A 12,457-nucleotide genomic window follows, 5' to 3' on the forward strand; every position below is an offset into this window, starting at 1 on the left:
CACATGGCGCCATTACCTTACTTCCACGCCATCCACGTAGAGCCCGGTGCAGTGCAGAAGTACGGCTGTGGCAGGGCTCCTATCTTAATGTCTCCAGACATTAATCGGCCATTTTGGCCGTTTCCTAGACATTCCTCCCGGGGGCTAATGTCTGGGGTGAGACTTTGTTGGCCCGGGTTTGGGGCGGGTTTTGTCCGAATTCCCAAGCGAATTCCTATGGAGAAGCCCCCAAACCGCCTTGTGCCCAGAAAAAAGACGGCGGCCATCCGGCCGTTTTTGTCTGGAGCCAGACATCACCCCGAAAACAAGATACGACCCCTGGGCTGTGGGACACCGGAGTCAGAGCCTCTTCCTGCTCTTCCCGATCATTTCCTTCCGCTTCTCTCCGCGTCAGCGCGTCTCCGCGTTTCTCTTCGCTACTGGAGATAATTCAACAAGGGTCGTCTACGAAAGATGCATGCACACCAGCACGCACGAGCGGGCGGAACGCTCGCACTGGGGGCACAGAAGCTCTGCCAATGCAGGCAAGAGTGCCGGAACTGATCACCGGAATCCATCCTTGCGGGCGTTGCAGGGATGCCCGGGAAGCAAATTCTGTTGCTTACATAGTATCACCACTAAGACTGCGTCCGCGAAGACCAAAGAGATGCCAGCCTAGCACGCAACATTCGAGGTCGCTTTGGGCTCCTCTGATGGTGAAATGCACACCTACCGTCACATATGCAGCATAACCCGCGCAGATAGCGGCTCCTACGCGACACGGACATAATATTCTGTGGGCGCAGCCCACTTTTCCTTGTCGAGCCCTCTTCCCTTCGCTCCCGCTGTGAAAACACTGCCGTACACCACCACGCCCGTTCAAAAATGTATGCTAGAGACCAGCGCACACATTGCATAGTTGCTCACCGCCCAGGCACATCGTGACTGCGTAGCCCCAACACCTGCGTCCCTTCCAAGCAACCCCTGTAACTGCATACTGCCCATGCAAATTATAAATGTGGAGCGCAACTACGTGCGTCCGTTCTGAACAAACCCTGTTATCAAGCATGGCTACTTGCTTGTGCGCGACTTACACCCCGTGAGTCACATCCACGTTCATGTACGGACTCACTTGCCTTGCGCTGTCCCTTAACGACATTCCTACGAACTAACCCGAGTCCGATTCACCCGTGCGGTATGGCTGCCGTGAGTAGCTAACCCACGCCCAAGCAGCCGGCACCGGCCACCGATAAATAGCAGCATTACTTCTTTGTGGCGATTCCAACTCCACCGAGCAAGTCAGAGCCCACCATAGCTACCGATCACTATGAATGACAAGTGCCGCAGCGTCCAGTCGCCAGGCGTCATGATTGCCTCACGGACCTCCGACACCGGCGGCCTTCTGGGCTGAGCCCTCGGAGCGCAGAAGTCGGGGGGGGGGGCGAAGCCCCCGGAGAACACCCCTACTCGTGCGTGCGTGCGTGCATGCATGCATGCGTCCGTGCATGCGTGCGCCGGGCACCAGACTCCACACTGGCACAAACCAGTGCCAGGTTGCTTGCACAGCTCAGCATGGGTCAAGTATCAACGCCTGCGCTGCTGCGCAGGCGCCCACAAGCAAACTGTACATGCGAACTCGCCGTAACAATGAATTACGTCGCGTTCACAATGCACTGGCTTTGACACGATGATAGGCCTGACGTCTGGTCATGCGAAACCCACACGCAATGTCGTAATTGAAAACAAGACTTGTTAGCCGCAGCTATGGGTGCACCACACCATCCAGCAACAGCACGCAAACCAAGCCGCATGCAGACCCACTCCTCATGCGAGTCCTTTCCTTCCGTGCATGTGTGCAACTTTCTGTGTGTGTGCAGCTTGCAACGGGTTGTGCACTTCCTTTCTCTTCAGTACTGCCACACCTAGGCCAGTATGCCGGGTCGGCATTCTCGCGTCCACTCATGCCGCATACCTGTCTATCCGAAGCCAACTTGGCTGTAGAATGAACATGGGCGCATCGCCCACATCACTTGCGCGTGCCACCCGCACACAACGCATATCCGCAGCAACCCGCTTTGGTTCTCCACTCAGAATCTCTCGTACGAGGCACAGCAACACTCGCGCACACTCAAGCGCCGATGGCGTACGAAGCCCCTTGAGGCCATGCATGATGCATGCACCTGCACCTGCATCCACATCATCGCACGTCAACCGCTCTCGCCACACCAATCAAAACATGGCTGGCGTCACATAAAGAGCGCGGCGCAAGCCCCCGGGACCGCTTGGCTTCTGCAGCGTCGGCTACAGCTAAGGGATATAGCCCTTGTGCGGCGTATGGGAATGCGCACGGCTGACCACGCAGCCCGCTACATGTGAACACACTGACACACGTCCACCCAATCTAGAAATGACTAGCACTCACGGTGCTCTACTTGCACCGAACCTAATGCGGCCGCGTGCGCCGACATACGTCCTCATTGACTGCGCCCTTGGAGAGCCCTGCAAGTTGCTCGCAGTCACACTCGTTGCCATACAACCTGTAACGCCCATTGGACAGGCTCCATGACAGCGACACCGCGCGCTCATCCACATACTCAACACCCCTCCCACCACGAGCCCTTTCGCAGCTCAAGAGCGGCAGTCAGCAGCCACTGCCCCCGTCTTTCCCTTCGCTGCGTGCGCCTCCGCCTCCCGCTCCGCCTGCGCTACGCCAGTCATATCCGTAGGGTCTGACAGCGCAGCCACAGCCCGAGTAGCGATAGGAGCGGCGCCGGCTCTGGACCCGACAGAGCTGCTTATGTCGCCACCGCTGTTGCCCCCACCACCAATCCCATCAATGCGAAGAAACGCCGCCGGCCCATTCCCCTTCACTGCTGTCATGTCTCCAGCAACAGAAGCTGCGTTGGCGTTGGCGCGCGCGGCGAAGCCTGTGACGGGCGTCAGCACACCAGCGGCGGCATCACTGCCGCTGCCATCGCCATGCGTAGCAGCACTGTCGCCACCCGCACACGCCGGGGCGTCGCCACTGTCGACCGGCGGATCCCCCGCCGCAGACACCACCGCATCAAGGCCTGCAAGGATCCGCTGCCGACGTCGAAACGGGGGCCCCACTGAGCCGGGGGCGCCGCTAGACTGCCCGCTGCACAGCACACCGGCCAAGCCAAAGCTGAACTGTGCGGCGCTTGTGTTACTCACACCGGCCCCACCAGGCGCGCCATTATGACCGCTTTCGCTGCCGCCTGCAATCGCTATCGTCGAGCCGAGGCGAGAAATGATGGTGCTGGAGTGCAGGTGGGCTGCGGAGTGGGCAAACGTGGCGTTCACGTCCATTGCCACGCCCGCGTCCTCTGCCATGGCCGAAAACGCACTTAGGCCCAGCGCCCGCAGCCCAAGCGGCGCCGCTTCATCATGGAAAGTGTCAGCGCCGCCGGCGCCGCCGCCACTGTGCGCACCCTCCGTGTGCACCTGCTGCGCCTGCTGTGGGCGCAGCAGGCCGCGGAGGCTGCTATGCTCCGCTGCGCCGCCCCTCGACACGGAGCCACCCGTAATCGCAAGCTCGCACTCGCCGCTCGAGCAGGCGTCACACACGGCAGCGCCAAGCAGGCGGCGGGCCATGCGAGGGTCGGGGCTACTGGCCGCACCCAGTGGGTCTGCGGAGGTAGCTGCACCGGCCGAGTTGAACGCAGCGGCCTCAGCCGCAGAGGTGAGCAAATTGCTGGCGCGCGTCCCGGTATGCTGTGGGTTGCGCGCATCCGCAATGGGCGGGTCGAAGGCGACCGGAAAGGCAATGTCCTCCAAGCTGGCGGCGCTCGAGGTCATTGCCAGCAGGCCTGTTTCTGCGGTGGGTGCTGGTGCCAGCTGCTGCTGGTGTTGTCCGTGCGGCCCCAGCGCCATGGCTGCCGCCAGCACCGACGCCGCCGTGCCGGAGGAAAGGCCGGGCGGGGCCTGCCCAGAGGATGAACCGCCAGTTGCCAGCGTGGGCGCCTGCGCCGAAGGCAGCCGCTGCCTTGACACATGCTGCTGCTGCTGCTGCTGCTGCTGCTGCTGTGTTGGGGACGGAGAGGTGTAGGAGTGGACGCTGACGCTGCGCTTGCGGCCCAGAGGCGACCGGCACTGCGTCGTGCCCGCCAGGCCAGGCTGGTGCTGAGCCCCCGCCCCCGCTGCCGATATCACCGCCGCCTGCATGCCCGACTGCAGCAGATCCGCTGCCGCCGACAGAGAGCCCGCATCATCCGTGCCATGGGGCACGACCATGGTAGCAGCCGTTGCCGTAGCAGCGGCTCCGCTGTAGCCACCGCATGCACCGTAACCTCCAGCGTAACCGCCGGCCCCGCTAGCCGGCGGCGGCGTCAGGCCGCCACCGTTCGTCGTGTTGGTAACGCGCCGTACGAAGTCGGTGCTGCTGCCGGCATCGGACGGGCGGCAGCTGCCGTGACCTGCACCGAGCAAGCTTCCTGTCGCCACTCCGCTCCCGACATAGTTTGTTGGCTGGCTGGTGGTGCTGGCAATGCCCAGCACGGCCATTGCCTCTGCAGCTGCAACGCCGTGAGGTCCATTGGACGGGTGGAAGGACGGGCGCCGCTGCATGGAGAGGCGCTGCGATTTGACAGTCGCCAGGCCTCCGGGGAGCGGGATACGGGCGGCGGCTGCTAGCGCTGGCGGGACGGCGGGCGCTGGCGGCAGGTCCGGTTTGCGCTGAAGCCAGAACGTGTGCATCATGCCTGCATCCGAGCGAGTACGTCAGAGACAGAGGGCCGCCATTGCGTTAGCTGCGCGCGGGCAAGTATGTAACTTGCGTACGAGCAAGAGAAAGCCATGGGGACTTGACTCGTTATTTGGGAAACAGCGCACATATATACCCGAATGGACGCGGCGCGGACGCGGCGCCAGCCCCTGGCCCACGCAGGCCTCACCTTTGCCCTTGATCATGGTCCGGCCACGGCCGAACAATGTCATTGGCTTGTCCAGCATCGGGAGCATGTTGCGCTCTCGGCCCACACCGCCGCCCCACAGCTGCGATGCAGGCGGCGGGGCCACAGCAGCGGCGGTGCCACTGGGATGTGGATGCTGCTGCATGTGAGGCTTCTGGGTGGGTCCGGCTGCTGGCGGGTGTGACTGCTGCGCGCCCGCGGCAGCTGACGCCGCACCCGCGCCTCCAGCTGAGAACGCTGTGTCACTCAAGTTGATGAGGCTCTGACGGGAGGCATGGGCCGTGGGCGCGGCAGCGTTCATGCCTCCGCCGCCACCGGCACCACCCGCCGGGCCGCCGCCGCCGCCGTGCCACATGTCGCCATTGCTCAGCTGCTGTTGGTCGTGTTGCTCCAGCAGCAGCGACAGGTTGGGCGGCGAGGGCGGCGGCAGGTGGGCCACGCCGACATCGCTCGGCGTTCTATCCCGGCCTGTGCCGTTTTGAAGTATGCCGCTGGGAAGTGCGCCCAGAAGTGACAGGGCGGAGGGCAGGCCGCCGGCCGACGGCAGGCCCATGCGCAGTGGCGAAACCGGCGCAACGGGGCGGTCGGCGGCGGCGCGCTTGATGTTGCGCGGCGGCATGACCACCTGCGAGCAAGCAAGCAAGGACGCGCGCGGTGGCGGCACAAAGTCAGGAGCAAGCGCGCACGGGGTGGTGCCTGGAAGGCAGGCGTACTAGTCAAGGGGCATTGCTGCCATTGACCCTTGTCCATTCACCCACCACCGGCGTTCCAGGCAGCACCAAGCACCCCCGCACCTTTGCTCCCGCCAGCCTCAGAAGCGAGGCGGTGGCTGCGGAGATGTGGATGCACATGGGCGAGGAGTTGGTCTCCATGCGGCTGGCGGTGTTGACCGTATCGCCTGGTGGGGCCGGAGGCAAGAGGAAACGATGACGCAGGCAAGGGGATAGGCGCCTGTCAATGATTAATTAAGAGCCTGAATCTGTTCGCGTGCTCATGCTTGGGTGCCCATCATTATTGCGGAAGCCCCCAAATGACGGATCCGGGTCTGTACTCACCGAACAGGCAGTATCGCGGCATGCGCTGCCCAATCACGCCTGCCACCACAGGCCCCGAGTGCAGGCCGATCCGGATCTTGACTTTCATGTCCTCATCGCCCACGCGCGTTGTGAACTCCTCCACCATGGCAATCATGTCCTGTCGGGTGTCGCGGCGTATTGTGGATTTCATAATTGCCATTGTGTGTGCAAGTCAGCACCGCATCTGAACCGTGTGCGACGTAGAGATACAAAACGCACATGCAAACCATTGCATGTCGGGCCACAGAACACTAGTGACATACCTGCGCCATGTTGGCCATTCGGACGGCCGCGGCTATGGGCTCTTCGCGAGTGGGGCAGCCCGCGACCGCCATGAACGCTGTGTGAAGAAGGCAGGGGAGAGGGGGATAAGAACAGCTGATGGGATGATGGCCGAATGACGGATCAGGTGTGGAAGGTGGTGAAAGCCCTAAGCCATCACGTATGCACACGCTCACCATCTCCTATTGTCTCCACCTTGTACACCTCGTGCTTATCGCACAGCAAGTCAAACTGTGTGTACAGCTCGTTCAGCAGCCGCACCACCTGTAGCGCAGTCAGCTGAGAGGCAACCTCCGTGTACGACACAATCTGTGTGGGGTTATGGACAGGCAGCATGGTGAAATACAAGAGGCATGACCGCAGTGAGGTGGGGGAGCTCGGGCGGGGGGGAGGGGCTGCCCGCCACAAGCCTTTGCATCTACGTATGTTGGCTCGCAGCCTTCAATCCCATAAGGCCGATCCCATCCCTACTCTCGAAACGCAAGTGCAAACAAGTCGGTGCACTCACGTCACTGAACAGAATGGTGACGGGATCCAAGAACTCCTCCACCACCGTCTGCTCGCCGCGCTGCAGGCGCCAGATGACCTTCTCCGGCAGCATGGCTTGCAGCAGCATGTTGTGTTTCTCCCGCGTCACCAGCAGCCACAGCACCAACAGCGACACCGCCACAGAGCCCACCACCACCGCGACAATGCACGGGTCGCGCCACTCGGGCACCCAGCCTGCCGCAGGGGACACCTCCAGCACCCACACCTGCATGAATGTAAGACACGACATATTCGGTGCGTGATACTAAACGACTTGATGGCATGCTAGGGTGCCGACAGTGTAAACACCACGGATATTATTCAGTGAAAGGCGTCGAAGGCACGCGTACGTGCAAGTGGGAGAACGCCGTTTCAGCATCGTGCCTGCCGCCCGTACGTGCAACTGCTCACCAGGTTGAACTTCGCCACAGTTGCCGTGACTGGGTCGCTGGGAAGCGGGTCGCTCGCGGCGATGGTTGCGGCGCGATTGGGCGCGCGCGGCAGCTGGTGCAGCCGGTACAAGTAGCCCTGCGAGCTCAGCGTCGCAAACCGGAAATCGGCTTGCATGTTGTCCAGCGACACGACCGAGGTCGCCAGCCCCCACAGCTTCAGGCCCTCCTTCGCGAGCCAGCACACGCCCGGCGGGCAGTCGTGCGGCTCGACGCCGCAGCCCCAATCAAAGGTGGAGTTCGGTGCGGGCAGGAAGATGGGGTAGGTCACGACTGCAACGCGTGGCAGCAGGCAGTAAAGGCACGTGGGTCAGGCACGGACGTTTAGTCGGATCACAAGCGCCATGAGAACACAAGGCCACGATACGGTACAGCATGTGAATACGGCACGTCAGGACAAGTTTGGAGGCACCATGCGCGGGGAGACGTTCCAGGCCAGCCATAAACCCGGCACACTCACACATGCCCTGGAACCCCTCCAGCAGCGCGTACGGCCCCAGCATCAGGCGCTGGTCACGTGCTCGGATCTGGTACAGCGTGTCCTCGCGGTACATGGGCACCTGCGTACGGCGTACGGCGCGCGGTGTACGGCGCACGTCATCATGTGCACACCCACGCGAGCATGTGCGACCAGTCATCTCCATACACACTGCATGCATGTATGGACAGTTGGACACGCCACATGGCACGTGCCATACACACACGATGCCGGTGCCCCAGCCACTCACCTCCAACAGGTCCCGACCAATGAGCACCTTCTCCAGTTCTGGGTCGCTGACCGGCGGGTAGATGTAGTTGAGCACCGCGGCCGGCAGCGCCTGGACCTGTGTGCGTGTGGACGTACGTGTGTAAGTGTTTGGAAGGACGAGGAGCGAGGTGGAGGGGTCGACACACTGTGTGTACGTGCGTGGGTGGGGCAACGTGCCGCAGATTGCATGGGGAGAATGGCAAAGTGGATCCGCCGCGTCCCGTGCCAGTACTCGAAGCACGACGCAACAGCAAGTTTATGTTAAGAACTCCCAGCGCCGCCGCACCTGGTATACGAGATGCTTCTCGTCCCAATCTAAAATCACTGAAGACAGGTTGTTAAAGTTGCGGTTGAGGTCGGCGCAAAAGGGCTGTTGCGTGAGGTAGGCAGACATGGTCATCACGGCTGCAGGGACAGGAGAAAGCACAGGCGGACACAAGGGTGGCCGTTGTTGCAGACGCCGGGGCAGTGGACAGCGGGCCTCAGGGGCGTTAGGAGTGAAAGAGGAGTTTGGTTTTGGCCCGCGGCACGCATGGCCACGTTCCGGCTTTGGGTGGTGGCGCTGCTGCAGCCAATGCGCGCAGCTGCGTGCAGCTCACCAAAAGTTGCGATTTCCAGCTGGCCCGAAATGGCGTTTGCAGTTGCGGACGCCACGGCCTCCCGCGCGTAGTTCTGTTGAGGAACAAGTTGGCAGTGTATGACCGTGTGTACCAGTGGCCGGCAACAGTGGACCACTACTCCCACCCGGCGGGCGGGAAGGTCTGCTGTCCTTCATTGTCACAGCAGCCCCGCATTGTGAGGCCACATGCCGTGCACCGCCGCCCGGCACGGTGCATCATGTTTACCTGCTGGGAGCTTATATTGCGGACCGAGGCGAAGAGCACTCCAAACACGCCCAGCCCCGTGATCAAAAAGCACATGAGTACGGGCACCAGGAGCACCCAGGGCTGCGGGGTGGAGAGGAAGCGTGCGGGACCAAGGCGATGGATGTGAGGGGGCAGATGTCAGGGCGTAGAAGCGATGGGGGCGAAAATAAGGCAGCAGCAGTATTAAAAGTGTTCAGTGCTTCAGCAGGGCTTGGGTGTGCTGCCTGCGGCCCCCCAGCACCCGCACCTACTCCCCTGCCGGAGGACCTCTCACCTTGCGTTGAACGATGTCCAGGAACACCTGCAGGTGCACGTGCAAGGCAGCCAGAGCCCGTTGAGGTTTACGTTGCGCATGGTGGCGACATGGCAAACAAGACCTGCCCGACCAGTCGGCCTGGCAGTAATCTGCAGAACCATTGCTCAGCTGGGCGTGCACCGCAAAGGCCGGGACGGCGTGGACGCCACGCACCCAAGGTGGTGAATGGGGAGCTGCTTTGCGCGCTGCCGCAAGCATTGGATCTGGAGCCGGAGACTTGAAGAGGGAGCCGCCCTCACTAAGAAGCGCAAGAGCGCAATTTAGAGCCGCCACTGAGTTGCCGTACTAGGGGGCCCAGCGAGTAGGGGTTTGAGCATGAGCGGCAGACGGGGAGGGGGCGAAAGAGAGCAGGGACTGTGGGGTTCGGGAAGTGGGTTGGGTGCTGGAGCACCATTGGCCTCGTGGCCTGGACCGGCCTAGTGGCCACGACGTGTTCGTGGCTGCGCAGGCATAGTCTGCCCTGGCGTCGAGTGCTGTGGGAGGCTGCGAGGTCGCCGGACAGCCGGCAGGCGCCGTATCGTGCGTGTCGAGTGTGTACGTGTCCATGTGGTTGGTGTGCTTGGTTTGCGTTGTTTTGCTCCCTTTTGCCTAGTGCTTGCCTAGTGGTGGATCACCCCGCTGGTTCCTGCGGTGTTTTGGCCAGGAGTGACCCTGCTGAGGTCACTGGTGTGGTCCAGGGCTGGTGTGTTACTCCCAGTGGACTCCAGAGCAGGTGTGCGCTCTGGGCAGGAGGGGCGCTTTGTGGCGGCAGCGTGAGCCGGGTGTGCCTGCTGCTTGCCCGCAATTTGTCCCGATAACTCGACCACGAGAATCGAGGAGGCCACCATGGAATCCGTAGTTACACACACACACACACACACAAACACACACACACACACACACACACACACAATCACACACACAGACGTACCTTCCACAGCAGCTTGACCTGGAGCCGCACGTCCAGCCACCACGTGCGCGGTCCTTTGCAGCAGCCTCCAGGTGCTTCCCCGGCGCTGTCCCCCCGCCCCACGCTGTTGCTTGGACCGGGGCGCAACGTGCCGTCTGTCAGCGCACTCACAGCCCGCTGAATCTGCTGCGGTGCAGGCTGTGGGTGCTGCTGCTGCTGTTGCTGTTGCTGTTGCTGCAGAGCATCTGGCCGCACGTCTGGTGAAGGCTGGGAGGGTGGTGACGAAAGTGCCGGGCCGTTCTCGCCGTCGTACGACAGGCCACGGCCTCGGCCACGGCCCGCAATGCGCTGCACGGTGGGGGACGCAGGCTGCTGCTGGGTGTGCGGCGGCGCGGAGGCCGCCAGGCTCAGGCCCGAAGCGTGCGGCGACGGCCCGAGCGGCGACCAGTGGTTGCCCTGGTGGTGCAGGTGGTGGTGGTGTACCGGGTGCTGCGTGTGCTGCGGGAACATGGGCGCGGCACTGGTTCGCACCACCAGGCTGTGCCGTGACGACTGCGGCGCGACGTTGCTCGCCAGCGCCTTGCCACCCATACCCGTGCCGCTGCCGGTGCCGCCACGGGTCCCCGGCCACTCCAAGTCCCCTGCCATGCCGCTGCCGCCAGGTCCCGGGGCTGTGCTGCCTCGACCCCCGGCAAAACCGATGACTGCCTCAAGCCCTGAGCTGCCGCCTGTGTCTCCGTGCCCCGCGCCATTGCTGGCCCCGCTGCGGCCCACGCTCGCGCGTATGGCGCCGCTCCCGCCTGCTGCTACAGCCGCGGCTGCAGCGGCAACGAGGGCGGGGGCAGATGCCGACTGCTGCGGTCCAGCCGCGGCGCTGGGCACGCCGCCCTCAGCAAGCTCGCTCTCCACGTCCGGTGCAACGACAGAGTCGATGCCGTCATGCCGTGCCCCAACCTCGCTCGCCTCGCCGTTCCCGGTTATAAATGCTGTCTGCGGGAGCTGCGGCATTGGCTGCAATTGCTGGAACAGCGCCGAACGGTACAAACCAGTGCGCACCTCTTCGCCTTCCATGGGCCGATGCAAGGGCCCGAGGCCTGCGTCGTCGTACGTCCATTCCTCGCCTTCGCCATCTTCGGCCCCATCCCCGTCGTCCTCCTCCCCCTGCCCTTCCTCCACATCCTCCACATCTTCAACCTGCCCCTGCAACTCAGTCCCCGGCTCTCCCGGCTCCTCTTGCTCGTCCTCCTCGTCGTCGTTGCCTATCGTGAAGCCCAGCTCCATTGCCAGCGACAGGGCGGCATCTGTTGTGCCTCGCAGCTGCACGCTGCTTGAGGCTCGGTCCACGGCCTGTAGCAAGGGGACGAAGCGACAAAACGGTGCGAGGAATCTTCAGCGCACAGCACTCACGGTACGTGCACAGTTCAATGGGCACATGGCCTGTGTATGTGGAAACCACCCACCGCCCGACGCGCTTCCCACCTCCCACCCACACCGACTGCGTGTCGCCGTGTCCTCGCCTGCCTCCTTCCCCCACACCAGCTGTTGCACAATTACCTGGTGCATAATACCGGCCCCGATTTCCGAATCATGCCGCAGCCCGAAAGGTATCTCCATATCCTGTCCGCTGGCCACAGGCGGGTCCGACACCCATTCCTCCGAGTGCCGGGCGCGGGCTTCCAGGCTCCGCCGCGCCTCCGCGCTTTTCCGTCGGTTGAACATAGCCCGTTAGAAGGGATATACCTGCTGGAGGCACGATAATAAAAGGTTAACGCGGGATGCCTTGGAAGCTGGGCTGGCCTGGTAGAGTTCGGCACGTGGACTCCGACCCACTAAGAACGGGCGCGTCAGGTGTGACGTTTCTTCGTTTGAAGCATCGTGCCGAAGACAAGCGCATTTCTCGTTATCGCACGCATCAATTCGGCGCAGCAGCGAGGCATAGTGGGGTAGAGACTAATGGAGAGTGCATGCACGCCCGGCCTTGCTGAGTTAATCTTCAGCGCCCACGCAGAAGGTAAAATATGGTAGCGCACTATAGCAGCAAGCCATAAAGGTGCGCCGCTACTTGCCGACGGCGTCCGACCGTCCCCAGACGCCCGTCAGTGCGGGCTGCCAAATGCAGCTTGGTATCGTAGCTTCGAGCCAATCAGTAGCAAGATACCACACGTACCGATTAATTAGACAAGTGCAAACTGTCTCCCATTCGGCCCACACATCTTCGCCCAGCTGGAGACTCCGGTGTAGACCCTCGCAGATCGCCGCATCTTCCGGCTAAGCTTGCAGGGAATACTTCAGTTCTGCTCGAGATGCAACAACACGTTTTGTAGTGTCCAAAAATAGCACTCAGTGTGCATTCAAATGCTACAGAGGTAATGCTCGATGCGCAACATTATATT

General features: G+C 62.4%; 1 protein-coding gene across 1 annotated transcript; it reads right to left on the reverse strand.

Moving 5' to 3' along the window:
- Positions 1 to 589: 589 nt before the first annotated feature.
- Positions 590 to 12,449, reverse strand: CHLRE_12g547351v5 (uncharacterized protein). Its single transcript, XM_001693923.2, has 17 exons — positions 12,232 to 12,449; positions 11,619 to 11,804; positions 10,086 to 11,411; positions 9,134 to 9,160; positions 8,839 to 8,940; positions 8,593 to 8,665; positions 8,280 to 8,398; positions 7,974 to 8,069; positions 7,706 to 7,805; positions 7,208 to 7,518; positions 6,777 to 7,022; positions 6,445 to 6,577; positions 6,250 to 6,326; positions 5,966 to 6,104; positions 5,705 to 5,808; positions 4,893 to 5,535; positions 590 to 4,700 (listed from the first exon to the last, which is right to left on the reverse strand). The coding sequence occupies exons 2-17, from the start codon at positions 11,781 to 11,783 to the stop codon at positions 2,608 to 2,610; spliced, it is 5,754 nt and encodes a 1,917-aa protein (XP_001693975.2). The 5' UTR covers positions 11,784 to 11,804; positions 12,232 to 12,449; the 3' UTR covers positions 590 to 2,607.
- Between the last annotated feature and the right edge of the window lie 8 nt (positions 12,450 to 12,457).

Source organism: Chlamydomonas reinhardtii, chromosome 12, assembly GCF_000002595.2.
Source record: "Chlamydomonas reinhardtii strain CC-503 cw92 mt+ chromosome 12, whole genome shotgun sequence".
NCBI lineage: Eukaryota > Viridiplantae > Chlorophyta > Chlorophyceae > Chlamydomonadales > Chlamydomonadaceae > Chlamydomonas > Chlamydomonas reinhardtii.

Bases quoted from the DNA above. Each gene is read 5' to 3' on its own strand.
- CHLRE_12g547351v5 (XM_001693923.2), bottom strand. From the start codon at position 11,783: ATGTTCAACCGACGGAAAAGCGCGGAGGCGCGGCGGAGCCTGGAAGCC. The intron at 11,412-11,618 runs GTAATTGTGCAA...CCCTTGCTACAG, and splicing joins GGGCCGGTATTATGCACCAG to GCCGTGGACCGAGCCTCAAG. The intron at 9,161-10,085 runs GTACGTCTGTGT...GTGCACCTGCAG, and splicing joins AGGTCAAGCTGCTGTGGAAG to GTGTTCCTGGACATCGTTCA.